The sequence below is a fragment of the Gopherus flavomarginatus genome, chromosome 7, assembly GCF_025201925.1.
Source record: "Gopherus flavomarginatus isolate rGopFla2 chromosome 7, rGopFla2.mat.asm, whole genome shotgun sequence".
In the NCBI taxonomy this organism is placed as follows: domain Eukaryota; kingdom Metazoa; phylum Chordata; order Testudines; family Testudinidae; genus Gopherus; species Gopherus flavomarginatus.
In genome coordinates this window covers 39067614-39094736 of record NC_066623.1, presented here as the reverse complement: position 1 = coordinate 39094736, position 27123 = coordinate 39067614, and the positions used below count along the sequence as shown (strand labels likewise).

General features: G+C 58.3%; 1 protein-coding gene across 3 annotated transcripts; it reads left to right on the top strand.

Moving 5' to 3' along the window:
* The first annotated feature begins 1462 nt into the window (after nucleotides 1-1462).
* FCHSD1 (FCH and double SH3 domains 1) lies at nucleotides 1463-26733 on the top strand. 3 transcript variants are annotated; one of them, XM_050963160.1, is made up of 20 exons: nucleotides 1463-1530; nucleotides 1868-1965; nucleotides 2868-2913; nucleotides 9732-9805; nucleotides 16377-16521; nucleotides 16654-16790; nucleotides 17114-17177; nucleotides 17453-17581; nucleotides 19004-19126; nucleotides 19397-19492; nucleotides 19648-19764; nucleotides 20060-20164; nucleotides 22380-22541; nucleotides 22768-22896; nucleotides 23151-23234; nucleotides 23607-23784; nucleotides 24337-24542; nucleotides 25452-25548; nucleotides 25944-26011; nucleotides 26582-26733. In XM_050963160.1, exons 1-20 carry the CDS (start codon nucleotides 1510-1512, stop codon nucleotides 26645-26647), a joined length of 2145 nt encoding a protein of 714 aa, XP_050819117.1. In that variant the 5' UTR covers nucleotides 1463-1509; the 3' UTR covers nucleotides 26648-26733. The 3 variants fall into 3 exon arrangements, with proteins under 3 accessions (XP_050819117.1, XP_050819118.1, XP_050819119.1); XM_050963161.1 differs by lacking the exon at nucleotides 1463-1530 and adding an exon at nucleotides 6684-6755 and having other exon boundaries at nucleotides 1913-1965; XM_050963162.1 differs by lacking the exon at nucleotides 1463-1530 and adding an exon at nucleotides 6622-6755 and having other exon boundaries at nucleotides 1951-1965.
* Nucleotides 26734-27123: the final 390 nt, after the last annotated feature.

Here is a 27123-nt window from a genome sequence, read left to right as displayed (position 1 = left end):
GGGCAGGGTGAGGGGCTTACCTGGGGCAGAGCTCTAGCTCCAGGCAAGCACATGTTGTAGCCAAACTGGTTTTGATGGGGAGGGAAGGGTTGCTGGGGGCCCCACTGTACATTTTCCAGATGAGATCCCTCCCAACCAGGCAGAGGCCTGTCCCACCAGCTGGTCCCCAGAGCCCTTGGTGTGGGGGATCCAACGGGATGAGATGGAGAGAGAACAGATGGGTTCTGCTAGGCAGAGGCAGGAGTGGGCCAGGCAACCAGACAGGGCCGTGAGCACCTTGCATGGATATTGGGCATGCAGCTGCCCCAGAGAGACCTGGGGCTGCCTTGGCACCGAGAACTGCAACAGAGAGAGTAGAGCCACGGGCACAGAGCCCCAGGCAGAACAGACACAGGTGTAAAAGTAACACCAAGCAGTACTTCCAGGGCACCCATCTCTGGCTGGCATCCCCTCCCTGCTGGTCTGTGCCCAGGGCTCTGCCTGTGCCCAGCCCAGTGCCCCCTCCCTGCCGATCTGTGCCCAGGGCTCCCTCTATGCCCAGTCCAGCGCCTCCTCCCTGCCGGTCTGTACCCAGGGCTCCCTCTGTGCCAAGCTCAGCGGCACCCCCTCCCTGCCGATCTCTGCTCAGGGCTCCCTCTGTGCGCAGTCCAGCGTCTCCTCCCTGCCAGTCTGTACCCAGGGTTCCCTCTGTGCGCAGCCCAGCACCCCCTCCTTGCTAGTCTGTGCCCAGGGCTCCCTCTGTGCCAAGCTCTGCGGCACCCCCTCCCTGCAACAGGGAGAGTAGAGCCACGGGCACAGAGCCCCAGGCAGAACAGACACAGGTGTAAAAGTAACACCAAGCAGTATTTCCAGGGCACCCATCCCTGGCTAGCATCCCCTCCCTGCCGGTCTGTGCCCAGGGCTCTGCCTGTGCCCAGCCCAGTGCCCCCTCCCTGCTAGTCTGTGCCCAGGGCTCCCTCTATGCCCAGTCCAGCATCTCCTCCCTGCCGGTCTGTACCCAGGCCTCCCTCTGTGCGCAGCCCAGTGCCCCCTCCCTGCTAGTCTGTGCCCAGGGCTCCCTCTGTGCCCAGTCCAGCGCCTCCTCCCTGCCGGTCTGTGCCCAGGGCTCCCTCTGTGCCCAGTCCAGCGCCTCCTCCCTGCCGGTCTGTGCCCAGGGCTCCCTCTATGCCCAGTCCAGCATCTCCTCCCTGCCGGTCTGTACCCAGGCCTCCCTCTGTGCGCAGCCCAGCGCCCCCTCCCTGCTAGTCTGTGCCCAGGGCTCCCTCTGTGCCAAGCTCAGCGGCACCCCCTCGCCGCCGGTCCGGGCCAAGCCCCCGCCTGGGATCACTGCCCTCCATACGCTACGGCCCAGAAGCTCTGGCTGAGCCCGCAGAGCTGCGCCCGGCGCCTGGGAGGAGCCCGGGCCGGGCGGGGGCGGAGCCGGCAGGCGGGGGCGGATCCTAGCAGTTCCGGGCTGCCCCCCAACCCCGGCCGCTGCAGGACGCGGCGCGGCGCAGCGCGTTCGGGACGATGCAGCCGCCTCCCCGCAAGGTGGGTCAGGACGCGGCTGGGGAGCGGGGCGGAGGAGCCCGGTGCCCAGACCGGCACTGTCCGGGGCGGGCTGTGGATCCAGGCGATAGGCAGTGGCCGCGCTCGGCCCTGGCCCTGCAGCACCCTACCCTGTCCCCTCGGCTCCTGTTTTTCCAGGCTAGTCCTGGGTTCCTGCTTTGCGGTGTCTGCAAGTCAGGCCACACCGTGCGCGGGTAGCGGTCTGTGGTGTGGACAGCGCCGAGCTGATCTGGGGAGGTCGCTGTTGCTGCAGAGGGTGTGAGGCCCGGGTTGCAGAGCACAAGTCCGGGCCCTGACCTAAGAACTCCTTCCTTGGCAGGTGAAATTGACTCAGGAGGTGAAAGTGCGCTTCATAGAACAGCTGTCCAGCCTGCAGAGTAAGCAGCAGCGGGAGACAGAGCTGTTGGAAGACATCAGGTACCAGAGGCCAAAACTGGCCTGGATCAGAGACTAGCAGAGAGTGGCTGTGGCTGTCCTGTGCCTTATGCCTCGCATCAGGCCCCCAGGCTGATCCTTCTGGCTGAGACTTGCAAACTCAGGCTGTACCCTTTCCCCTGGGACATCCCTCGTTTGGGCAATGAGCTAGGTGGAGTCTTTTTCCTTCTTAACAGTAGGGGAAGGAGACAAAGCTGAGAAGCAGGAAATCTCTGGGCAGCCTGTGCTGTTCACCAGCAGCTCCTGGTTATGGTGCCGGAAGAGACCCACGGGAATGCAGGGTGGGGGACAGCAGTAGTGGGGATATGTTAAAGCGACGGTAATCTAAAATGTATTTAGCAGCTACTAAGAGGTCACTGACTGCCAAGGCTGGAGACAGAACCCTCAGCCCTGTATGGTGTAGGCAGTGGCAATATGCTTCCGGTACCCCACCCTCACACGGTGTGTCATCTGCGGGGCCCATTAGTCTCCCCTCCCCCTGGTCCACCCCGAGGTTAGCCCATTCATTTGATGCCTGTGCTGGCTGGTGCCGGTTGTGATGGTGCTTTACATGGTGAGGACATGTACCAACCAGGGACTGAGCTGGGACTCAGTCACTTGTTCCACCTGTGGGCCATTTAGTGGCCCTCACATGGGAACAGCTTCCATTGGCTGATCACCTGGAGTGTGTTGGGATGGGCACTGTGGAGGCAAAAGGCTCCATGCCCTTCTACCAGCTCTGATGCAGTCAGTCCCCAGGACACATGGGTGTGGTGTCCCAGGGGCCGTGCAGGGTGCATGAAGAGCTGCAACGAGGCCGTGCTGACATATGAAGGGTGAGGGGCTCTGAGCATGTCCTGGGCCATGTGCATGCTGCCACTTATCACCACATGCTCTCCCTGCAGGTCCTACAGCAAGCAGAGATCTGCCATCGAACGGGAGTATGGGCAGGTAAGGAGGGGCCACGCCTCGGCCTCTGTTCAGAGACATCACTGAGCGCATTTCGGTGCCAGTGTATGTAATCTGAATCCCAAGGGGCTAATCACAGGCCATGGAAGGGGTGACTCAAAGGCAATTAGGGCAAGAAATCAAAACAGTTTGGCAACCAGCCTTAGTCATGGTCTGTTCATCATGGCTCAGAGCTCACAGTAACATCACGCCAAGCGGGAGGAACGAGTCTGGCCTATTCCATCCGTCTGAAGCCAGTGTTCTTCTGACCTGTGGAATGATCTCCAGAGCTGCTGGGGGGGTCTAGTGAAGGATAAGATGTGCAGCTGTCATCATCTTGTCTCCCAGGCTTTGGTTATTTGGGCACATGGGTGCCATGGAACCATCAGAATGCATGCGAGGGAGGCCCAAAGCCCAGGGACGAGTCAGGTCTGTTAGCAGGAGCTCAGTGTTTGGGTCACATGTCATAACATCTATTCTTTGGGCTGAAGTTTGGGGAAAGCCAGGCTGGGCCCTGTCCAGCAAGGTGCTGGGTCCCTCCGTCCCCATGGAACTCTGCAGGCTTGGACCCTTCCACTAGAGTCCAAAAGGGTCTATTAGCATTGGACGTGGTGTAGCTGAGCGGGCAGCTCTCGCCATTCCTCCGCCGGACCGGCTGTGAGTCAGCCCTCCTTTGCCAGTGGTACCTGAGCTGGGGCAATGCAGTGTCCAGGTTCCATCGCTACTTTGCCCACCAGTGATGCCTCCTCTGGTGTCAGCTGGCACCAGCACGGAGCTGTCACTGGGGAGACCATCTGGGTGATGTGTAGAGCTCTGGGCATAACAGCCACGTGGAGCAGGGATGCTCAGCACCTGGTCTCTGGTCTCTGCCAGGCTGACACGGCACACTTCTGCTCTCTCCGTCCTGCTGCCTGCAGTGCTGGGTAGGAGACTGCCAGAGGGGGGTGGAGGCATATGTTTAACCCTCACGGCTCTGGTGAGTCCCACCAGCAGTGGGTGTTGCTGTCCCTCCTCTCCTCCTGCTCCCACCTGACTCACCAGCTTCCCCTTGGGCGTAGGTCACACATGTGGACGCATCCAGGATAAATGACTCTGCACCCACTCCTAGGCAGGGGCATCCGGTCCCTTCTGCTGGGCTGTTTTCTTCCAGCACTAGAGAGAGACCATGGCGGTGAGTGCAATCGAAATATCTAGAGAAGGCTTGATCCTGCAGTAATTTGCCCACACGGCCACACTGGAGCCAGCCAAGCCATGACTGAGGCTAAGTGTTTGTAGAACTGGGCCCAAGGAGGAGTCTGTGTTCGTTCAGCAAAACCCTTATGCCTCCTGCACTCTCACAGCTCCCCCAGCTGGCTCCCCATCCCCCTTACTCTGGATTTCCTCCTTCCGATTTCCCCCACCCTGATAACTCCCTCCCATCTGCAATAGAAACAGAGGCACTGTAATTTCTAAGCAGGTCACTGGTCTGATGTAAAATGTGAAATGCCCATCATGCTATGTGTTGTGTGCACAGTGTTACCCCTTGGAAGCAAATTCCTCTCTGAGCCTGGCTGAGCTTCACCTTGTGCCCTGATGCTGGAGAATCCTTTTGTAAAGTTCCAGTCCAATCTCCCTCTTGCTGAGAGTGGATATGGAATGGCTAGAATCTTTCAAGGACTTGGTAATGGGGCCCACTTTTCCTGTTCTCCTTGCTAGGGCCATGGTGTGTGCTGCTCTTTTAAGTGGCTGGTTGTTCTTAAGCGTTTTGCCTCAAATGTCCTGCTGCAGTGAGTTCCATAGGTTAGCAGAGAATCCTTTCCTTTGATTCATTCAGAACGTTAGCCTTTTTACTTCATGTGCCACCTGGTCCTTGGGCAATGAAAGCCTCCAACTGGCCTTCTCAGGAGTGTTTGTTATCCAGTATTACATTGTGTTTTCTTGGTACAGAGCTTCTGCTACAAAGGGCAATAAGTACAACCAGCCCATCCAAACTGTAGCCCCCAAGGGAGAACTAAATGCTGAGACTGCAAGGGGAGGAAGGGAAGAGACCTGAAGGCACCAGGAGAGGGTTTGAAAGGGTGGAAAGAGAACGCGTGCTGCAAAGAGCTGGGGGTAATAGTGAGAGTGCGATAGACTCAACAAGAGAAGGATTCATGGAGACAGGAGGAGTGAAGGGAGCAGCCGGCAGGCATGAAGGAATGAGGGGAGGAGTATTGGGTCAGCCTGTGGTGTTAAAGGTCAGAGTTCCCGAGTGCTCATTGCCCTTGGTGGGCCAGACTTCCCAGAGGGGCTTGAGCGTAAGCTCTCTTGAAAGAGCGCAGAGGTGGCTACGTGGGTGGCTGAGGACTGTGCCGTGAGCGGAAGGAAGACAAGATATGTGACCCACCAGCAAGTGGCAGTCCTGCTGCCGGGGCTGGTGGAGGCTCTGGCCCCATTGGCTCTGAGGTGGGACTGTGAGATGCCTGAGAGGTTAGACACGTGGCTGCACTGAGGAGGAGCTGACTAACAAGGAAGCTGGGGCTCCTAAGGGTGACATCATGAGGCTATGGGGCCTGCCCGCGTGACGGAGGGTAGGATTGCTGCCAGACCCTGTTCAAATTGCCTTCACTCAAGAGGAAATGAAGAAGGGCAGGTGGAGGGAGAGGAGGCTACACAGAGACTGGGAGGCCCTCTGTGTGTGCTGATGGCACCACTGGCCAGGAGCCGAGACAGTATCCCCAAGTGGATGAGCGCAGTGAGCAAAGCTTGAGTAGGGCACCTGGAAACACCCTAGAGAGATGCACATGCGGGCTTCTTCCAGGGAATCAGGACTAAGGGACACCGCCGAGAGGTTAGCCCATGACAGGGCAGGAGGTGCTGGGGACACCCCCGAGAGGGGGCTGTGTGCCCCTGTGACAGGGCAGGAGGTGCTAGGGACACCCCCGAGAGGGGGCTGGGTGCCCCTGTGACAAGGCATAGGGTGCTGGGGACACCCCCGAGAGGGGGCTGGGTGCCTCCCTGACAGGGCAGGAGGTGTTGGGGACACCCCTGAGAGGGGGCTGGGTGCCCCTGTGACAAGGCATAGGGTGCTGGGGACACCCCCGAGAGCGGGCTGTGTGCCCCTGTGACAGGGCAGGAGGTGCTGGGGACACCACCAAGAGGGGGCTGGGTGCCCCTGTGACAAGGCATAGGGTGCTGGGCACATCCTCGAGAGGGGGCTGTGTGCTCCTGTGACAGGGCAGGAGGTGCTGGGGACACCCCCAAGAGGGGGCTGCCTGCCCCCGTGACAGGGCAGGAGGTGCTGGGGACACCCTGGAGAAGGGAGCTGCGTGCCTCCGTGACAGGGCAGGAGATGCTGGGGACACCCCGGAAAGGGGGTTGTGTGTCCCTGTGACAGGGGACAGGGTGATGGGGACACCCCGGAGAGGGGGGCTGCATGCCCGTGTGACAGGGCAGGAGGTGCTGGGGACACCCTGGAGAGGGGGGCTGCGTGCCCCCATGACAGGGGATGGGGTGATGAGGACACCCCAGAGAGGGGGGCTGCGTGCCCCTGTGACTGTAGGCTGGGGCCTGTCTGTGGCCTCTTTCTTTTCTCCTCTCCAAAGTGAAAGGGCCCTGATCTGTGTTGCATCCTCTCACAGCTGCTCCGGCCGCCTGCCTCCTTGTCTTGCCCGCTCCTCTGGTGAGGTGGGTAGGCAAGCGAGTGCAGATGTGTCTTCTGTGCACACAACATCCTTCCTGTGTTATTTCCAGCCTGCCCCTGCTCCGACCTAACTTCTTCTTCTCTCTCCTGGCTGCTGCTGGGCGCTGAGCAGACGTCATCACTGCCCACGTTGATTCCTAGGCCTAGCTCGAGAGATTACTGCTAACTCCCCGCCCAGCAGTGTGTGAGTACTTGATGTGGCCCCGCTGTGTGTTGCATTCCACCTGTCTGTATTGATTCCATCTGCTGCCATGTCCCATTTCCTAGGTTGAATCTCTCAGCCTTGATTACCACAGAATAGATCATTCTGTGTTGTCAGCAAGCCCCCATTTGCCAGGCTGCTACACAGTCTTCTGAACTGGCCCCTGGGGCAGCCTGGCTAGGCACCTTTTCCCATGCTACGAGCTAGTCATGACTCTCAGCCGAGCTTGAGAGATGAGGCAGAGAAGGGAACTCGCTGTCGCTCCTCAAACCCCCTAGACCCTCCTCCAGCTCTGACATGTCTTGGGTTTAGTCTGGGGTTGGGGGAGAATATTTTGGAAGGCGCAAGTGAATTGGCTGACTGGTTGAGCTGTTTCATAGCCTTGAACTCTGGCACGCCGCTGGCTCTCCAGTTTAGCCAGAGAGCCCTGACCTTGCTCCTTTATCTCTAGCTGCTTTCACTCCCGAAAACTGCCACTGTTTGTTATTTGCTTTAATCCCAGTGCTTGTTTCCCCCCACAGTGGGTGAGCAGGCCCAGGAGCAGCAGGACCGTTCTGTTTCCAGATCACGTTATTCAGAGGCTTATTGTCCAGGTTGACATCTCGCTGTGGTCCCCTGGTAGCAGCTCTATAGTGTCCTGTTGCTAGGAGACTCCTGAGAGCTGCTGACTCTACCAGCTGAGCCAGCACATTCTAACATCTAAGATCTTGGACCCTGTGGGCACTGGGGCTCACCGGGTCAGTCACCTTAGCCAAAGAGACTGTGCGACCAGCATCAGCCAGAGCTGGATTCTTCCACTCCCACCTCCTCCCTGGGGCTCTGTGCTCTCGAGCTCACTGGGAGAATGGGGCCCCTCCTGGAGGTGACATGCAGGCCGCCTGGTAGCTACAGGTGTCACTTGTGTGACGTCCATGTTCCTTGGGCTGTGACCACACAGGAAGGATGTCCTGGGTTCACTTGAACTGGTTGTGAAAGTGGTGTAGTTAAAGTGGTGCAGACCCTGCTGTGGACAATTTCTCTTTCCGAGCAGCTCACTTCCATGCAGGAGCGGTGCCAGGGTTTCTGGCACCCTAGGCAGAATTTGGGGAGCGGCATTTTGTGCGCTCCCCACGGGGTGCGCGGGAGCTTCCGGTTCCACTCCCATCGCGCTGCCGAAGAAGGATCCTCTGCCAAAATGCCGCAGGCGACAGCAGCAGTCATTGAGCTGCTCAGTTGCCTGCCACTGTTTTCCGCGGCACGTCGGCAGAAGGTCCTTCTTCGGCTGCGCGACGGGAGCAGAACCGGAAGCTCCCGTGCACCCTGTGGGGAGCGCACAAAATGCTGCCTCCCGAATCCTGGTGCCCTAGGCGACCGCCTAGGGTCGCCTAATGGAAGCGCCAGCCCTGTTTCCATGTAGCCTGTACCTGTCCCCACTCAAGTGAACTGAAACAGACAAAAGGCTGGTTTAAACCAGAATAAGAGCATGCACACGAGGGTTTCATGTCTTGGGTTAAACTAGTGCAACACCCCTGCATGGACAGCCCTTAGTGGATGCCACAGAGGGGATGAGCTGCGCCTGCTGCATCGGAAGGGAATGGGCATTGTCTTGCCAACCAGTTGCGTAATAATGCCACAGCCTCAGCAGAGTTTGCCAAGCTCCCTGCCTCGAGCAGGCCTGTGTTTCTGCGTGGTGCTCAGGAGGGAGATGTGCCACCTGCTTTCTTTGAGAGTGCTCATAATGTGTAAGGTGGCTGTGCAGTCAAGCCAGTAACCCTGGGCTGGAGGGGGCTGTGCCAGGTCCTGAGCCCCCTCAGGAGCCTGTGCCAGCTGTCCACATACTTCTCAGTGCTGGAAGCAGGGCCACTGCTGGCCTCTTGCCCTCCATTGGATTCCTCGTCTCAGTGGCTGGTGCCCCTCCCTGCCCCCACCCAGTCCTGCCTCGAGGATGCAGCTGATTGTGCCATTGGCCCGTCTCTACAACAGACTTCACCGGCCTAGCCATGTCAGTCAGCAGGATTTTTATAGCCCAAGTGGTGCCAGCCAGGCCCTTAGTGCAGACACAGCTGCACTGCGATGATAACACAAATCCTTGTCATACCAGCAGACTGCATCTTTGCCGGAGTGGCTTATTTCACTGAGGGGGCTGGATTAAGCTGGGCTAGTCCAAATGCAGTTTGCCAGGCTGAGCTGCGTCCGCATGAGAAGCACGTTGCCAGTGTAGGACAGCGCTATAACCACCCTGGTGAAGCCTTCTGAGCATAGGCCTGCTCTTGGTTTGTGACTTCATCACCCCTGCTCCGCTCAGCTGCCTTGTTTTCTGCCTCCCTTGCAGACCAGGGTTCCCTTGTAATAGATGCTTGTTCTCTCGCTCTCCAGCTGCCTCGTTCTGTTGCTGGCCTCCTACCCCACTCATTCTGTCCCCTCACTTGCACTGCCCCTCCATTTCTCACTCCCATCTCATTGTTGTCGCAGGCAGCAAAGGGCCCAAAAGGGCAGAGTCCCTGGCAGAGAGCAGTGGCCAAACTTTGGCCATGGGGAGCTCTCGGCTTCTCCCAGCAGGAGGCGCTGGAAGGAGAGGTGCATTAGTGCCAGCTCCTCGCTGCTCCATTGCTGGTCTCACCCAGAGGGAGACGCTGGAGGGCGGAGGGGGGAGGGATCATGGTTAGAGACAATGCACTTGACTCTGTACACGGCTGAATGACTGCACAGCCCTAGTCAGTGCCGTGCTCATTCCCCTGACTGTCCTGGTGTGGGAAGTTGCCCTGGGGGCATTGCTGGGGCCTGTGCAGTGTGCACAGGAACAGCCATGGTTTTGTTCTCTGAGTGGGCCATTGCTGGGAACAAACCAGCAGGCAGAGGAACTTGGTGCCCTGGGTGCGAGCCCTGCCAGGGAGAAGCCCCCTCCCCTCATTGACTGGGAGCCCCAGGTGGGGCCGGGAGAGGAGGCACAGTGGTGGCTGATCTAGGGTTTGTTTGCAGGCGCTGCAGAGGCTGGCGAGTCAGTTCCTGAAGAGAGACTGGCAGCGGGGCCGAAGTGAGACCAATGACTCCAGGTGGGACAGCTCGCTGGGGCCTGAGCCTGCTAGCCATGTGCTGTTTGTGCTGGGCTGGGCTGCCCTGCAGTCAGCGTCTGGGGCTATGAGGGAGCTCCAGCCAGGGGCAGCTCTCTGCTACATTAGTCCTGGACTTGCCAGCAGGAGGCACTATAAAGAACAGCATAGGAACACCAGCTCTAGGGAGCTCAGAGTCACTCCAGTCTCAGCCTTTCCCAGCAGGGGGCGCTGTAGGGAGCAGGACAGCAGAGCTGGCTGTCCAGGGAGCTCTGTTCTGTTAAATTAGGTGAATATATGAGCCCAAAGAATCAGAGTTGTTAACGTGACCCACTCACTGTCCAGCACTAACCAGGGTTACACGGGTCGGAGTTTGCTGCCCAGAGACCCCAGCCTGCATCTTACCCTGGAAACACCTCTTTAAACAGCCTGTTATTGGAGATTCAGCAAAGGAGGAAAAACCGTTCAAGTGTTTGAAATGTGAAGTATTAAGTCAGGCTGTCAGTGTAACCACATCCCCGGGTCCCTTCCGCTTAGCTGGAGAGTCTTTAGAAGGAAAAGCCCCTTGCTGGAGTCTCTTAGGTGGTATCAGAGACGGTAATAACTGGCCTTTTGGGGAAAAGAGAAGTTAGCGGAGCTGTAGTTAAAGCCTGATCCTGTTTTCTAGAAAACAAAACAAGCCGAACACACACCGAAGGGGAGAGATGAGAACAGCGAGGGCAGAAAATGCAGCTTCTGGCTCTGGTGTTGACTTTCACTCGCAGCCTCGCTACTGGAACAAAACTGCTGCCTGAGACCTGGCAAACGAATACCAGTATCAGGCTGTTTAGGGCATTGCTCTGAGCTGCCTCTTTGGTACCAGGCTCACAGAAGTGTTGCAAAATATGCTGTCTTGTCCGGTTAAGCCAGACTCGTATTAGACAGAAGGAAAAAGGAGAAGGGGGAGAAAAAAAGAGGATAGAGTAGAAATCAGATAGGGAAGAAAAAGGACACATGAAGGGGGGAGAAGCAGTCTCCCATCCCAAGTGGTGGTTGGGATTCAGCCAGAGCTGGTGGAGGCAGTGAGGCCATGTGGGTCCCTTTCTCTGGTCTGATCTGGTCAGGACAGCTCTCAGGGTTAGGACTGAGAAGGTTGGGGTCCCAGGAGACAGTTGGGGTAGCAGCCGTGATGGCGAAGCTCACTCTTTTTTCCCTTTTCTCAGCCAGCCAGTGTCTCAGTAGCCAGCTTTCCCCCTGTGCCAACCCCCCCAACCCCAGACGTTTCTTTCTGAGAACACAAGAAGCAATGATGGTGCAGACTAGCCCATCCTCTCAGTATGTTGGTCGCCAATTAGGTCTAATTGCCAGTTAGGGTTGCCAATCTTCTTGGATTGGCCGGGAGTCACCTGGAATCGGCCTCAATCTCCCGGTGGCTTTTAAATGCGATCTAGGAGATTTTAATAGGCCAAAGTCTAGGCAGCAGTGTAGCAGGGCTAAGGCAGGCTCCTTGCCTGCCCTGGCTCCGTGCAGCTCCCAGAAGCAACTGGCATATCCGGCTCCTAGGCACAGAGGTGGCAAGGGGTCTCTGTGCACTGCCCCCAGCCCGAGTGTCAGCTCTGCAGCTCCCATTGGCCAGGAACCGTGGCCAATGGAAGCTGCAGGGGTGGAGCCTGCAGGCAGGGGCAGCACACAGAGCCTTCTGGCCACCCCTGAGCCTAGGAGCCAGACATGCCTGCCACTTCCAGGAGCTGCCCGAGGTAAACACACCCCAAACCCCTACCACAGGTCGGAACCGCCCCCTCACCCAAATTCCCTCCCAGAGCCTGCACACACACCCCAATACCCTGCCCCAGCCCTTAGCCCCCTTCTGCACCCAAACTCCCAGAGCCTGCACCCTGAACCCCCAGCCCAGAGCCCCCTCCTGTACCCCAGAGCCGTCACCCCCTCCTGCACCCCAACCTGCTGCCCCAGCCTGGAGCCTTCTCCCACATCCTGAACCCCTCATTTCTGGCCCCACCCCGGAGCCCACACCCCCAGCTGGAGCCCTCACCTCCTCCCGCACCCTAACGCTCTGTCCCAGTCTGGTAAAAGTGAGTGAGGGTAGGGAAGAGCGAGAGATGGAGGAACGGGGGATGGAGTGAGCAGGGGTGGGGCCATGGAGAAGGAGCGGGGCAGGGGGAGGGCCAAAGGAAAGGGAAGGGACGGGACGGGACGGGCAGGGGGTGGGACAAGAGTGTTAAAGTTGGTGTGATTAGAAAGTTGGCAACCATATTGCCAACACACCGATTTTGGTCCATTGATTTCCAGTCCCACACTTCTCTTGTTCACCAGGCCTGATCCTAGCCCAATCTTTGAGTGATAGCAGGAGGCCTTTTTATTTGGACTCATTCATTTTCCCTGTCTCCCTTTTGCACCTTTTCCCAATCAATCTTCATTGTTATCGGAACATTTCATAAACTTTCAGTCACTTCCCACAATTAGGTTCACAAACAGGATATGTTTGTAGGCCTAATTATCACAACTGCTCCCCACCTTTGCCAGCAGGGGGTGCTGTGAGGAATGGGGCAGGAACGCTGGCTATGGGGAGCTTCTAGGTACTCTAGCCCCAGCCTCCCCCAGCCGGGGGCATTGTGAGGAATAGGGCAGGAGCGCTGGACGTGGGGAGCTCCCAGTTACTCTAGCCCCTGCCTCTCCCAGCAGGGGGCGCTGTAAGGAATGGGGCAGGAGCACTGGCTGTAGGGAGCTCTCAGGTACTCCAGCCCAGCCTCTCCCAGAAGGGGGTGCTGTGAGGAATTGGGCAGGAGCACTGGCTGTGGGGAGCTCCCAGGTACTCTGGCTCCAGCCTCTCCCAGCAGGGGGCGCTGTGAGAAATGGGGCAGGAGCGCTCGCTGTTGGGAGATCAGAGCTATTTCAAGGCAAGTATGTAAACAATGGGGTCTGCAGTGAGGTTCCTGAAATCTTTGTCAGGTGCCTCCTTGCATGGCCTGGCACGTGCAAGTGCTGAACCAGCCGGAGGTTCCTGAGCTCAACACTGACAGTCTGGCTGGTTCTGTACATGGACTTGGCAGCCTCACTCTCGGGCCCCATTTTGAACGTCCCAGAGTTTCAGCCATCAGGGAATTATGCTGGGGGGCTCTCAGGGGGATGGAGCAGCACTCGAGCAGCGGTGGTGCTGCATCCCAGCTGCACCGGGGCAGAGACCCCCTGCCCTTCTGCGGAGACTGGCCTTGCAGTGGCAGCTGATCAGCGAGGAGTACCGAGAGTGCATGTGGGTAGGTGCAGGGGGCTAGATCCCAGTGGAACAATGCATGGGAGAGAGGCTAGATTCTTGGGGTGTCTGTTTTGGAGTGTACATCCCCCAGGATGTCAGGGCAGGGGGACATGGGGATGTCTAGGGTTCAGGGGTGTCTGTCATGGTGTAGATCCCAGAGGGGGTGTGGCTAGGTCTTGTGGGCAGGGTGGTCTCTGTATCAGGGTGTAGATCTACGGGGATGTTGGGGAAGGAGAACGGTGTAGCTGGGCCTTGGTGCGGGAGACACCTGGTAGCTAATGCTGCTAGAGTAGAACCTCAGCATTTTCCGTGCTGTTCCACAGATCCTGGTTCCCGTACCCTGGTGGGAGCAGTTGTGTAGAGTTGCCTGTGGCCATTTCATGCTTGTATAGCCATCATGGGTCCTTCTGCCATTGCTAGCCGAGGCAGAGCTGGAGCAGTGCTAGGCCAACCTTGGGGAGAGAGCTGTGAATGCTTGGTGCAGACAGTCTTTGTGCCTTGGCCGTTGGAATTTCTTGGTACTGAAAGTGGGCAATTATCTTTCTACCCCTTTGAACTGGAGAGGGGTGTCTGGAGGCTCACAACACTGAGTGCCAACTGAGGGCAGACTGTCAGAAACAGGGCAGACGCTCCAAGCTGGTGGTTTGTTCTATAATTAGATTTCACCAACTCCATAACAACTGTGAACTCCTGGATCACTGTACCAGTCTCTCCATGGAGTCACAGACAGTCCCCTCAGACTCTCTAATCTGCATTGCTACCCAGACAAGGTGGACTTAGTGATAAATGGTCACTTAAATAAAAAATCACAAAATATTCAGATTGCTTCCAGTCCCAAGAGATCAGTCTCTTACCCCCAGATCAACTGGTACTGTAGGTCTTACACCAAAGACAACGCTGGTAGCCAATCCTGTAATAAACTTTCCTAGTTAATAAACCTTTAGATAAAGAAATGGGTTATTTACAGGTTGAAGCAAGCAAATGTACACACAAGTGAGTTACCATATATGATTCCTAAAGATGACAGAGATGTAGTAATCTGTCCATTCAAAATGTCTTTCTGGGCAAGCCCAGGAATAACCCTGGAGGATCTCTCACTTCAGTATAGAGTCTCTGGCCCTGGGACTGTTTGCTTCAAGAAGCAAAGAGATGGTCATTTTTCCTCATGAAGCACTTTTATATCTTTCCTCAGAAATCAAACCGATCGCAGCAGTTCCCATGCAGGTCCCTTTTTCAGGGATGAGGGGAAGGAAAGCACTTGGTCTTGTAAGCCTTGATCTCACACAATGGCTCCTTTGCGTTTAAGGAACAGGATTTAACATTTTGTTAGAGCCTATCATTTGCATTACACAAGGCTTTTTTCCTGTGTGGTGAGTTACGCAGTCACAGAGGTTTACAATGCAGATGCTTGCTATCACTTTATAACATGGGGCGTAGCTGAGTGAGGACAATACATGCAGCATCCTACAAGTATTTTATAAAACATTAAACACATTCTTATCAACTTCACATCTAACATCTATTTTGATGATGCCAACATCCAGGGAAGCAAGACTGGTTTCTAGCTATGCAGCAAGTGTTCAGCAAGGCCTAGGACCCTGGCACAACCTGCCTGCATCACAATGGAATTTTTCTTCGCTTCTTGTTCCCCAAACAGGCTGCGTGGCATTGCAGTGCATTGTTAAACTTTGCCATGTTTCACCCCAGAGGTGACTACATTTAGAGAACGAGTGATACTTGTGTGAGAGTCCCTTATCTGCCATGAAAATTTAGCTACTTCTGAGGTGAAACGCAGCAGAGTTTAACCATGCACTGCAGTGGCACACGTGTGTATATGGGAGTGCATGTGTGTGGTGTTCTTGAGAACTCTGGTATTCCAGGGGGAAGGTGCTCCCACTAAACACTGTCCAGAGCTATTTATTTTCTGGTATACGAGAGGGGCAGTGGAGAGCAGAGAGGTTTTCACCTGGGAGACATGAGGGGCAAGAGTCAATGACATAGAGAGATGCAGGAAGCCCAGTACAGGCAGTAGGAGTTGCAGAGAGGAGTGATGTGAAAGCCACCCCTAGAAGCGTGGTGGCTGAAGTATAAAGAAAAGGGAGAGAAGACCTGTTGGCTCATGGGAGCAACCCACCAAGCAGTGACGAATTAGCTACTGCGCCAGTTGAGCCCATGCCAGTTGGGGGGCCCTGGAAAAATGGGTGCCCCCATGCCCTGCTCTGCCCACCCACCCAGTGCTCCTGCTGGTGAATGGGGTTGGGGTGTAGGGGCCTCTCCTGCTCCCCGGCAAGAGCACCCCGGCGAGCCCCAACCTCATTTCCCCAGCAGGAATGCTGAGGGGGGTGGGGGGACTGCAGGCGAAAGAGGGGGGAGTGGCCCCCACTTGCTCTGGCCCACAGCCCCTCAAAATGCTAATCTGCCTCTGCCCCCAAGGGCTTTAAAATGGGAGCTCTTGTCCCCTGCATTGTGATGCCTGCTGGGAGCCCAAGTTTGAGGATTGCCTGGGTCTGAAGTGCTGGGGCTTGGGTGGGGATGAGGAGGAAAAGGTACAGGAGAGGAAGGTTCGGAGAGGGTCTCAGCACAGGGGAGGGCAGGGGTGGTGCTTCAGAGGTGGAGGTGTCCTGCCTTGCTGATGGGGAGAGGAGAAAAGTCCAGGGCCAGAGAGAAATCCAAAGCTATTGAGTGGAGGCCAGTGGGACGGGAGAGCCAGGAGCTGGAGTGGGCATGAGGGGGAAGGCAGCTGGGGAGGGAGCTGTCATAGACCATGCAGCATTAGGCCATGTCATGTTCTGCAGGGGCTGTGGAGAAGCACGTGGGGGGTACTTCGTGCTGTAATGACAGAGTTTTTCTGGGTCAGACTTTCTGGGAAGCAGTGTGAGATCCTGAGGGACAGGGCTTCCCGACCCAGCCGGACAGCAGCGATTCTGCCAAGGCCTGCGAGCATGACCAGTCGTTAGCGGGGCTGATGCAGGATGTGGCTGGGGCTCAGGCAACTCAGGCGGGTGGACAAAAGCTCAGGAAATGGCTTTGCCACTTCCAGAGGTAGGGCTGGATAATGGCCCTGAGATAGATCTGGGACTGCACATCGGCAGAAACCCAGGGAAGATCCAGCTGTGCCAGGCTGTGAACAGCACCCAGGGCTCTCCATTCAGGGTCTGGGAGCCATGGGGTCCCTGGAGCAGGTTGGCCATCCAGGTGCAATGGAACTCCTGTGGAGATGGGGGGGGTGAGAGACAGGGTGCATGTACAGGGCCAGTGTGTGGGAGAGGGGCTGCTCTGCTCCATGGATGCAGCCAGGCTTCCTCCGGTGTCCGTTCCTTGCAGGAGTGCCTTTGCTGTCTGGAAGGGGGCGATTGACAGCACAATGTGCGCCGGGCAGGCCCGGGTGGCAGCCTCAGAGAACTACCGCAGCCTGAGTCTGGAGGTGGCTAAAACCACCCGACTGTCTAAGGAGCACCTGCTCAAGAAGGTACAGTCTGGGTGGGGAGAGAGAGATGGGGGTACAGGCCCCAACCTTCTGCTCTTCAAAGGGGGCTTCCCAAAGCAGGGAGCAGGTGCCGGGAGGGCTGACTATGGGGCTCACACCCTCTCTCTGTCGCAGAGCACGGAGCAGCTGCAGAGGGTGCAGGCAGAGCTCCTGGAGACGGTGAAGGAAGTGGGCAAAGCCAAGAAGCACTACATGCATCTGCAGCGCGTCAGCGAGGTGGCCAAGGAGAAAGCAGCTGATGTGGAGGCCCGGTGAGCGAGCGGCACTTGCCCTGTGGGTAGGGGCCGGGGGGGCGGGGGGCTGTAAGGGCATCTGGTAGAGGGCACCATGGTGCCTGGGGTGTTGTTAAGAGGGTCCCAGGGTGCATGATCCCACTGTGTTCTGGGGAGGGGATCTCCTGACCACCCACTTCTGCCTTTGGCTGCAACCCAAGAGAGCAGGGTGCTCTGTGGGGCCTAGAGAGAGCTCCCACTGCAGGGGTGGCTCCCTCGGTGTGGGGCCGGTGTGCCTGTCTTGGAGGGGCCTGTGGGAAGGGGAAACGACCAGAGCACTGATGGCTATGTCCCTTCTGTAGGCTCCGGAAGAGTGACCATGGCATATTCCACACAAAGGCCAGTTTGCAGAAGCTTAGCACCAAGGTCAGAGTTGTTGCAGAGCCTCTAGCTGAGGGGGCCTGGCGGGCACAGTGGGGAAAGCCTGGCTCTTCCTGTAGGAGGGGTGGTGCTTTGGGTACAGGGCCTGCTGGGAGGCCCCAGGACACCATATGAGGGGAGGGTAGAGCCCTTTAGGGGAGGGACTGATTGTGGGGAGAGGGGAATGTCTGTGCTGATCGGGGGAAGCCCTGCAGAGGGCACTGGGCAGCCGGCCGTGCCCTGCCCCATTACCCAGGCCGTGCTCTGCCCCCTACCCGCAGTTTTCTGTGCAACTGGCCGAGTACTCGCAGCAGCTGGTGATGGCACGGAACGAATACCTGCTGACGCTGGGAGCTGCCAATGCCCACCTGGGGCACTACTACCACGTCGAGCTGCCTGCCGTCATGAAGGTAGAAGAGCCTCGCCCTGCAGCCAGCTAGCCAGCCCCTCTTCCAGCTGGGGCACTCATGCTCCTGCCTGCCCTAAGGAGCCAGTCTAGGGACGGGAGGTGGGGTCCAGTGACTAGAGGGGAAACTAATAACCCCGAATCCTGAGGCTGTTCCCAGCTGTGTTGCTGTCTCGCTGGGTGTCCCGGCCCCTCTTTCTGCCGGATTCCCTAGGGCAACAGCATCCTGGGGCCAGTGGAGGTTCCCTATGTAGGCCACTGAGGAGGCAGGAGCCTGTTAGCCCTGGCCCAGGAGGGTGGCAGAGCTGGGAACAGAGGCTTTGGGTGGTGGTGGGCTTGAGGCCCTGGAGTTCCAGGTTTGCTTTGGAAAGCATCTGCTGTGCAGCTGGGTCTGGAGCTGGGCGAAGGCCCCTCCCTCCTGTCGAGGTTCCCCTGAGACCTGAAGCCAGGCCATATCTGCCTCGGCCCCCCAGTGTCTGGGGCAACGTGTGGTTTTTCTCCCACGTAGCTGCCCCCTGGGCTCTCTGCCTTTGAGCACCAGGGGGTGGTTCTTGGCGCAGAGGGTTTGGTGCACGTACCCACCTGCTCCCAGGCTGGGGATGCAGCGCCCACTCCTCTCTTGCATGTCAGGCATGGCGGAACCGCTGTGATTCTGGGAGGGGAGGAGTCCAAGGTTGCTGCCAATGGGCAGCCCCAGCCCTGTGTCCCATGAGCAGGGAGGAACATGTTCGTCATTTGGTGCGAGACTGCAGGTGGGCTAAAAGAGATTCCCCAGCACTACAGAAGCCTCACTGGCAGAGGCTGGGATGGTGAGCTCCCCTCAGCCAGCACTCCTGCCCTGCTTCCCACAGTGCGCCCTGGGGAGTCAGGCCGGGGCTGGAGTAGCTGGGAACTTCCCCTGCAGCCAGAACACCTGCCCTGCTTCCCACGGCGACCCCTGCTGGGGAAGGGCAGGGGCTGGGAAATCCACGCAGGCTCATGCTGTGTTGGGACAGTAGCGTAGAGGCAAGCTCTGTGTTCCCCAAGTGCAGCCCTGTCCAGATAGCCAAGTAGCCGTCCCTTCAGTTCTTTCCAGAATGTCCCTCAGGGCTGGCTCAGGAGCTGCAAACCACGGATCAGCCTGAACCCACCCGAACCCCTGAGCACCTCTGACCCGTTTCTCCCCAGCTCCAGCTGGCCTTCTTGCCCCTTCCCTGAGCAGACCTCACTCCAGCTGATCCCGTTGCCACTCACTGGCTGCCTTCTCCACTGGCAGTAGGGAGCTCTCTTCTCCTTTGAGGAGCCATCCGTTTTCCTCTGGTCTGTGTGATGAGTGCAGCAGAGCTCAGAGGAGGACTCTTTTCTCTCGGGGGTGGACAAGGGCATTTTGGGGAGTCCCGCCAACCCTGTACTTCCCCCAGTAACTGGCCTGATTGTGCTTTTCCAGACCCTGGATGGTGACCTGTACAAGCGGCTCCGGGACCACCTGACCCTAGTCAGCCAGACAGAACTAGAGGCCTGTCACGCCACGCAGGAGCGGTTTCGGGGGATCCTGGAGGCCTCCACACAGGTAACGGGATCTACCCTGCTTTTCAAGGAGGGGCCAGTCCCATCCCATATCCACACCTTGTGTAGTGCTGGCTGTGCCCACACCCCCACCTCTTGCCATGGTGCCATCCCTCAGGCATGCCTGTGCCCCTGCACCCAGCTTGGATGTGGACTGCTATGGGTCATGGGTTCCTAGTGACCAAGCAGTGGCTTGGCCCTGGCTGCCCCTACCCCAATCCCCTCCCAGGGCCCATGTGCCAGCCTGCTCACCCTTCCCCTGTTGCTCCTGCAGGTGTGCAGGGAGCAGAGTCTCCTCCTGTTCCTGCAGGATAACACTGCCTTCACCCAGACTCCTGAGCAGCAGTTCCAGCCGTCGGGCGCCGACCAGGTAAGGCGGGAGGCCGGGCTCGTGCAGCACTGGGGACAAGGGATTCCCTGTGCGGAGCTCCCCTAGGGTGGCACTAGGCAGCCAGAGAAGCACACCAGAGCCCTGTCTGAGGGCGGGCAGCAGGGTGCGCTCTGACTTGTGATACTCTGTCCTAGGTGCGCCTCCTGGAGGCAAGGAGTGGCAGCGCTGGGGAGAGTGGGCTGGAGAAGGAGGCCCGGCGCTGGGCCACCCGGGCGGCCAGAGACTACAAAATAAAGACTCATGGCAAGCAGGTGAGTGCCCAGGGCTGCCCAGCTCAGCCCCAGCCCCGGGTTCATCCCAGAGCAGAAGGAGTATCTTCACTGCAAGGCTTGTCCTGTGCTTCCAGGGGGGGATGCATCCACTTCTCCCTGCCCCCAAGCATGGGGCATGGACAGGGTGTCTCTGGCCTCGTTGGAGGGAGGTGAGTGCAGGCCCCACCCAGTGGTTCTGGTCTCTCTCTGGGGTGGGGGTCTGGGGCCAGCTGAGTCGTAGTGGAGCCGCAGCTCCTGGTGGCAGTGGGGCTCAGTCTGGCCTGGGCTTGTGTAGGTTCTGCAGAGGATGGAAGCCAGGAGGCAGCAGGCCCCTGAAGCGGAGACACCCGGCATGGAGAGGAGGATGGAAGAAGTGAGCGAGAACATCCGGAAAGCAGAGGTGGGTCTGGCAAGTGGGGGGCAGGTCAGTAGGGCTGCACGTCCCACTGGCTTTGTTCCATGTGCACTCTGTGTGCACCACCCGTGCTGTTTTCACCAATTAGCCACCTGTGCTGCTGGCCAGTGCGCCCGGCACTGCTGCTGCTGTATGCAGCTTGTTCTGCCAGGATTTGTGCCAGCAGAGCCCTCCCTGCAGATGGAGTGGGAAGGACTGGCAGGAAGTGAATCCCAGCAGCAAGGAGGGGCAAGCAGGCTGGGTAACACAAGTTCCCAACACGTCATACCCTTATGGCAGAAACATCAAGGCCCTACAATGCACAGACAACTCTGTTGATAATGCTGCAGCATAAAAGCGCCATGGACAGAATGTGCTGCTTGCCACATGTGTTGCTCAGAATCAGCAAGGTTGCCCTGGCCTTCCCTCTGCCCCTTAGCAGACGCACTGGTCTGGGATTACCCGTCCGTGACCTGTTCTCAAGCCAACAGAGCAGCCGTGGGCTCTGTCCTCCGGTCTCTGCTCCACATGCAGCATTGCACAGTATTTGAATTGCTTTTTCTTACTCATGAGTAGGACCTTACCAAATTCACACCCATGAAAAACGCATCATGAACCGTGAAATCTCGTCTCCCCCCATGAAATCTGGTCTTGTGTGTGCTTTTACTCTATACTATACAGATTTCACGGGGAAAACCAGCGTTTCTCAAATTGGGAGTCCCGACCCAAAAGGGAGTTGCAGGGGGGTCGCAAGGTTATTTTACAGGGGTCTTGGTATTGCCACCCTTACTTCTGCGATGCTGCCTTCAGAGCTGGGTGGCCAGAGAGTGGCGGCTGCTGACAGGGCCCAGCACTGCAGGCAGCAGCACTGAAGTAAGGGTGGCAATACCATACCATAACATCCTTAGCTCTGCGCTGCTGCTGGCTCTGCCTTCAGAGCTGGGCTCCCTGCCAGCAGCCGCTGCTCTCCAGCTGCCCAGCTCTGAAGGCAGCACCACTGCCAGCAGTAGCACAGAATTAAGGGTAGCAGTACCACAATAACCTTGCAACTCCCCCACATAGGTGCAGGAACTAGAAGTGCATGGGGTGCTGCAACTCAGGGCTCCGGTGGCCGGTCCCGCACCCGGGGCTTTGCTCCCAGCCTCAGGTGGGCGGGTGGACAGGGGTAAGGGGCGGCTGGCTTTCAGCACCTCCACTTTTTAAAATGTTTCAGTGCCACTGCTCCCCCACAACTCCTTTTTGGGTCAGGACCCCTACAATTACAACACTGAAGTTTCAGATTTAAATAGCTGAAATTATGAAATTTACTCTTTTTAAAATCCTATGACCGTGAAATTGACCAGAATGGATTGTGAATTTGGTAGGGCCCTACTCATGTCACTAGCAACAGCCTGGCCCGGCGTCTCTAGCTCCTGCTGTGTATGCAGCATGCATCTGAATGACTGCCAGCACCTGCGTGTTCTGCAGACTCTTAGCCCTCTGCGCAGCCTGCTCTGGCCACAGTGAACGATGATGCTCATGTAGAGGCAAATCTGGTACGCCTAGTCCCCTATTATTCTGTTATACTTCTAGTCTGGGTTGAATAGGGTCCGGGGTGTATTCCACCCGCACGCATAGATTCCAAGGCCAGACGGGATCATTGGAATCATCCACCCTAGCCTCCTGTATAGCACAGGCCAGAGATCTGCCCCTCAAATCGTTCGTAGAGCAGAACTCTTAGAAAATACATCCAAGAGGGTTTGGAGGGGCAGGGAGGGGGACTGGATGCGGTGGGCTGGAGGGGCAGGGGTCTGGAGGGATGGGGGACTCGAGGGGAGGGGGGAGGAGCAGAGACAGGACTACTCCTTGGAGACACAAGTAGAATTGAATAAAAACGTGATTCCAACTTGAACAAAACTCAAGCCCTCCCTACCCCTACCCCATTAGGGTTGCCAACCCTCGTGGATTGGCCGGGAGTCTACTGGAATAGGCCTCGATCTCCTGGTGGCTATTGAAAGCAATCCAGGAGATTTTAATAAGCCACTAAAAGTCCAGTCGGTTTGTTGTGATTAGAAAGTTGGCAACCCTACGCCCCATGGCTCTGGCACCAGCTGATAGCCCCTGGCCCAGCCCTGCTGCTGGGGCAGGAGGGACTCCTCATACTGGCTGGCTGGGTGCCCAGGCCCATGGCAGGTGCTGAGGCCTGGGCTGACTTGGGGCTTGCTCTCCCTGTGTCCCTAAGGTCAGTAGAGTAAAGGCCGATGCCCGGCTGGTATTGCTGCGCCAGGCTGGGCTAGACGTGGACACTTGGCTGGCGGGGGCCATGGGACAAGTCCTGGAGGAGCTGGAGCAGGAGCGACGGCTGAGTGAGGCCCGCAAGTCGGACAAGGAGTCGACCCCCACGGTGAGAGTTGCCCCTCCGCTCTTGGCTTCCCATCCGCCCCTGAGAGCCCAGAGCACCCCTCCTGTGGGGCGGAGCCCTCTGTGCAGGTGACTGGGGAGCGGGGGCATCTGCCGCTGGGGTGGCCTGGACCAGGAGTGTCGCCTTGGTCCTATGGTGGCCCCTTGTGCCCAGAGAGTGGCAGGGCGACTGAGTGCGGGGTGCTCTCTCATGCTGGGTTTGTCCCCAGGCAGAAGAGTTCGATCTGGCAGAGTTTGACGATTATGACGACAATGAGGAGCTCTTTGAGGATGCCAGTCCCTGCCCTGGCACTGCCCGCATCTACCCATCCACTTGCAGGGTGTTCTTTGGGTATCAGGTAAGGCCCCCACCCCAGGGACACAAGCCCATCACCCAGGAGCCCTCTGAACCATGCAATGCTCTTTTGGGGTGCTCTGGGTGCTGAGTGAAGGGCCCTGTGACCCAGGCTGGGGCAGTGCCTGCTGGCAGCAAGTTCTCTGCTCCCTCCCCCCTTAGGCTGGGGCACTGTATTCGTCCAGGGGCTTGGCAGCCGGGGCTGGCTGCAGGGAGCACTGCTTCCAACTTGTCCCATGGCTTTTGTCTCTTGTGCAGGCCTGCCAGTCTGACGAGCTGTCAATCCACCAGGGCGAGGAGCTGGAGGTCATTGAAGATGGCGATGTGGAAGAATGGGTCAAGGTGGGTGTGGGGCAGTGGGGACGTGTCTATGATGAGGGAGGGGAAGAAATGAAGTGGGAACGTCCGCTTCCAGCACAGCAGCTGGCTAGTCTCCTCCCTCGCTGGAGGCAGCGCCGGAGAGGGCTGGGGAATGGGGTGTGGATGCTGGCTCCCTCGGGCCTCCCTCTCTCCCAGGCACTGGCTCCCTGAGGCCTCCATCCCACCCAGGAGCTGGCCCATGGCCTGGGCCGGGATGAGGGAGCCTGGGGGTGGCTGCCCTGGGTTCTCGTGCAGGAGTTCAGTTGGCTCAGGGCTGAGTCCTTGCTGCCTGGCCCCGGGAGCTGGCTGGGTTCTTCTAACTTGGCTTCTCCTTCCCTCGGCGGCTGTCTGCAGGCTCGGAACCAGACGGGGCAGGTGGGTTATGTCCCTGAGAAGTACCTGCTGTTCCTGGATGTTGTGGGGAGTGAGCGCAGGGCGCTGACCGGGAGCTGCCAGGAAGGCCCCTCCGAGACCGCCTTGGAAAGGGAGCTCACTAGCATTATGTCCATGGACTTGGTGCTGGAGCCAGGAAGTATGTGGCAAGCCCTGGGGCTGCATGTGGGTGCACTGGGACAATGGGGCTGTGTCCACATGTGGGAAGAGGGGTGCCCTGGGCACATATGCCTGGGGAAGGAATTCAGTTCCCAGGGTCCGTCCCTGGGTGACTGGGGACCAGCAGCTCTGCCTGCAGCGTGGCTGAGGGGGGCTGGCTGCTGGCTTGACCACAGGACTGGGACCAGGAGCTCGCTCCTGCCTGACTCCCCTGGGACCTTTGCCAGCGCGCTTCCAAGAGTGGCCCCTGACATAACAGGCCTGCCATGGGGCATTCCCAGGGCCTGGTTCCCGGGGTGATCAGTACCCACAGCTCCCTCTGACCTGCAGAGCCGATGGGGGCTCCCAGCACCTCTGAAAACCCCAGTGCCTCCAGCTGGGATCGGCATTTGCCTAGTGTACTGAGCCTTGGCACCTCTGCCTCAGTGTCCCTCAGTGTCTGCAGAATGGGCTCAGCCCCTCCCATGCCGGGTAGAGGCTCTCAATGTCTGTATGTGGTGAGCAGCTGTGTGCTCTCTCTGGCTGCCTGCAGCATGGCTGGTGCGAGCCCTCTACGATTACGAGGGGCAGAGTGTGGAGGAGCTGACCTTCCCTGAGGGAGCCATAATCCGAGTGCTCCCCAGAGAGGAGGGGGAAGTGGACGATGGCTTCTGGAAAGGTGACTTCAACGGGCGCGTTGGGGTCTTCCCTTCACTGGTGGTGGAAGAAATAACTGGAGTCATAGGAGTGGCTGGGCAGGTTGGTTTCCACTTCCCCCTTCGCCATGCTCGGGCTTGACTGTCTGTCCCCCATTCTCCAGGATAGACTGACAGAGACACGGGCCCCAATTCCCAGCATCGTGCCAGTGGCCTAGAGCAGTTGTAAGGGCAAACAAGGGCTCCCTGTCCCCAGCCCTCCTCAGCTAACATGGCTGCTGGCAGCTGGCTTCAGAAGTACTGACGTTCCCTAGTGTAGACACACCTGTGTTCCCTGTTCCTCCCAGGACCAAACCAGGGTGTGGATTGAGTTCTCCTGTACACCTAGGAGGGGGCACTGCCTTGAATAAAGATTCCTTTCCAGGCTCTGCTCCAGGCTCATGGTCACTGAATTCCCATGGGGATACTCTTCCCCTAGCCCAGGGACTTTGTCTGCACGATGCTGTGGGTGTGTGGGGCAAGTGATGAAAGGAGCCACTCTAGCCTGAGATGGGAATGGATTGCTGAGCCAGTGGCGGGGAGGGGGGAGGACCAGTAAATGGCCAGGAAGGTCCTGGGAGAAGTAGGTGTGGACAAGTTGTTGGTGGGCTATGGGGAGTGTGGAGGGAACTGTGGAGTGAGGTTGGGGGCTGCGGCGATTGGGATGTATGGCTGGGATGTTGGGGGTCTGGTGGAGGCTTCGTGGGGCACACCGGGGCACTGGAAGTAAGGGTGCTGAGTGTGCAGCAGCTTGAAGTAATAGCAAGTGAATGCCTGGCTTCCGTCATGCACAGCGTTACAGTTCCATGGCTTTCAGCACCTCTCTAGAAATTGTCACAGCGCCTCAGGTGGGTGGGAGGGGTCTCTGTGAGTGGGGGCACTCTAAGGAAGGTGTGTGGAGGGGGGGGCAATTTCTGTAGTGTGAAAGCCCCAAAATTCTTCAATCGCAGCCTGCCTGTGCTTATATTTCCAGGAGCTCCCATCACCATCTCCTCCGGCCTTCTCCCCTCCAGTCCTTGCGCCCGGTGCTGGGCTGGGTTCCCACCTCCTTCCAGAAGTGCTGCTGGGAGGTGAGTGCTTCATGGGGTGCTGGTCTCCCAGATGGCTCCAGGGCATTGGCATAAATAGGACGCTCAGAAGGGGGCAAGACTAGAGTTGCCAGCTCTCCCGAATTGTCCTGGAATCTCCCGAAATTAAAAATTGTCATGTGATGAAATCTCCAGGAGTACATCCCCTCAGCGAGACAGCAGGCGTTTCCTCTGTGCAAGAGCCCCCGATGGCAGCCATGGATGGAAAGAGGGTTCCTGGTGGGATGGGTATTGCTAGGGCAGCTTGGGGTGTCTGTGTTGTGGGAGGGAACTGGTGAGGGTGGAAAGAGGCTGGGCCAAGCATCTGGGGAGTCCCTGCTGGGCTGGTGTGGAGAGCACCCCGGTGTCCTGCCATTAACGCCGGTCTGTGTTCCCAGCCTGCAGGCAGGATGGCGCAGTCAGTGGCCCCAGCTCTCCAGACCTGGGAGCAGCACGCATCCGCCCGGTAAGTGTTTGCAGGCACAGGATGAATCACGTCTGCCCCAGGCTGGTGCTCACAAAGTGGTGTGTGAGGACAAAGGCTTCCTCGGGAGGGCCATGAGCGTGCCTCAGCTCGCAGCAGTGTCACCCCGTTACCTGCCCCTCAATGTCCAACTCTCCTCACCCTGCTCTGTGCTAGCACCATAGCCATCATCCATCCCTAGTCACCCCAGCCTGTCCTCTCTCCCCTAGTCTCCCCCTGCGAGTCCCCCCTTGCCCCCTGCCTCTCCATTGTGGCTGCGTGGTTTGAGGGCCTGCAACCAGGGATCTCTGCTGAGCTTGGATCCCTGTAACACCCAGCCCTCCCGCAGGGACCACAGACGTTGCTGTCCCTCAGCCTGGAAGCTGGGGAGGGGCCCCCGTAATTACACCTTTGCCTGAAGCAGCTTCTCCTCTCTGAAGGGTGTGTTCCTGCTCCCCATGTGCCCCATGCATGGGGAGGGAGGGTGGGGAGATGGCATGGAGCAGGAACGCGTGGGTGCAGTGCAGGGGCCTTGGCCCCTTGTAATCAGTCTCTTTCGCTCTCTCTCTGCAGCTGCGAGCACCACCTCCACCCCCTGCCAAAGCCTCAGAACCCGAGCCTGAACCCCGGATCAGCTGACGCTACCCAGCTGGGAGCGCAGTGTGTCACCCAAGCAAAACTGCTGCCACTGACTTCGCCACCCAGTGGGTGCACTGGGTTCCTGCTTCTTCAGAGCCTTCCCACTCCTTCCCGGCCAGCAGCAGAAATCCGGGGACAGTCCCACGGCGGGGGTGGGGGTGCTGGAGCTCACCTCTAGTGCGGCAGAGAACCTGATCAGCAGCCCAAGCTGCCTCTCTGCACCCAAATGGGCTGATCATTCTTTTGGGGGTTCCTGGGGGAGCATAGTCCCAGGGGAGTGCAGAGCGCTACCGAATGCATGTTCCTCACTCCCCTAGCACTGAGGGGACTGGACAGTGGGTCCCCCATCCCAGGAGACCTGCAGCAGAGGGATGGAGAAGCACATCTGCAGCCACTTCCCCTCCAGGCAGCTGCCAGCAGGGTGGGAGCACCCCTAGGCTTGAAGTGGGAAACGCATCTGCCAGGATGCTGGAGGC

Coding starts and splice junctions, on each gene's coding strand:
- FCHSD1 (XM_050963160.1), top strand. CDS start 1,510: ATGCAGCCGCCTCCCCGCAAG. Junction 16,791..17,113: donor GCAGCTGATGTGGAGGCCCG/GTGAGCGAGCGG, acceptor TCCCTTCTGTAG/GCTCCGGAAGAGTGACCATG. Junction 22,542..22,767: donor ACAAGGAGTCGACCCCCACG/GTGAGAGTTGCC, acceptor GTTTGTCCCCAG/GCAGAAGAGTTCGATCTGGC.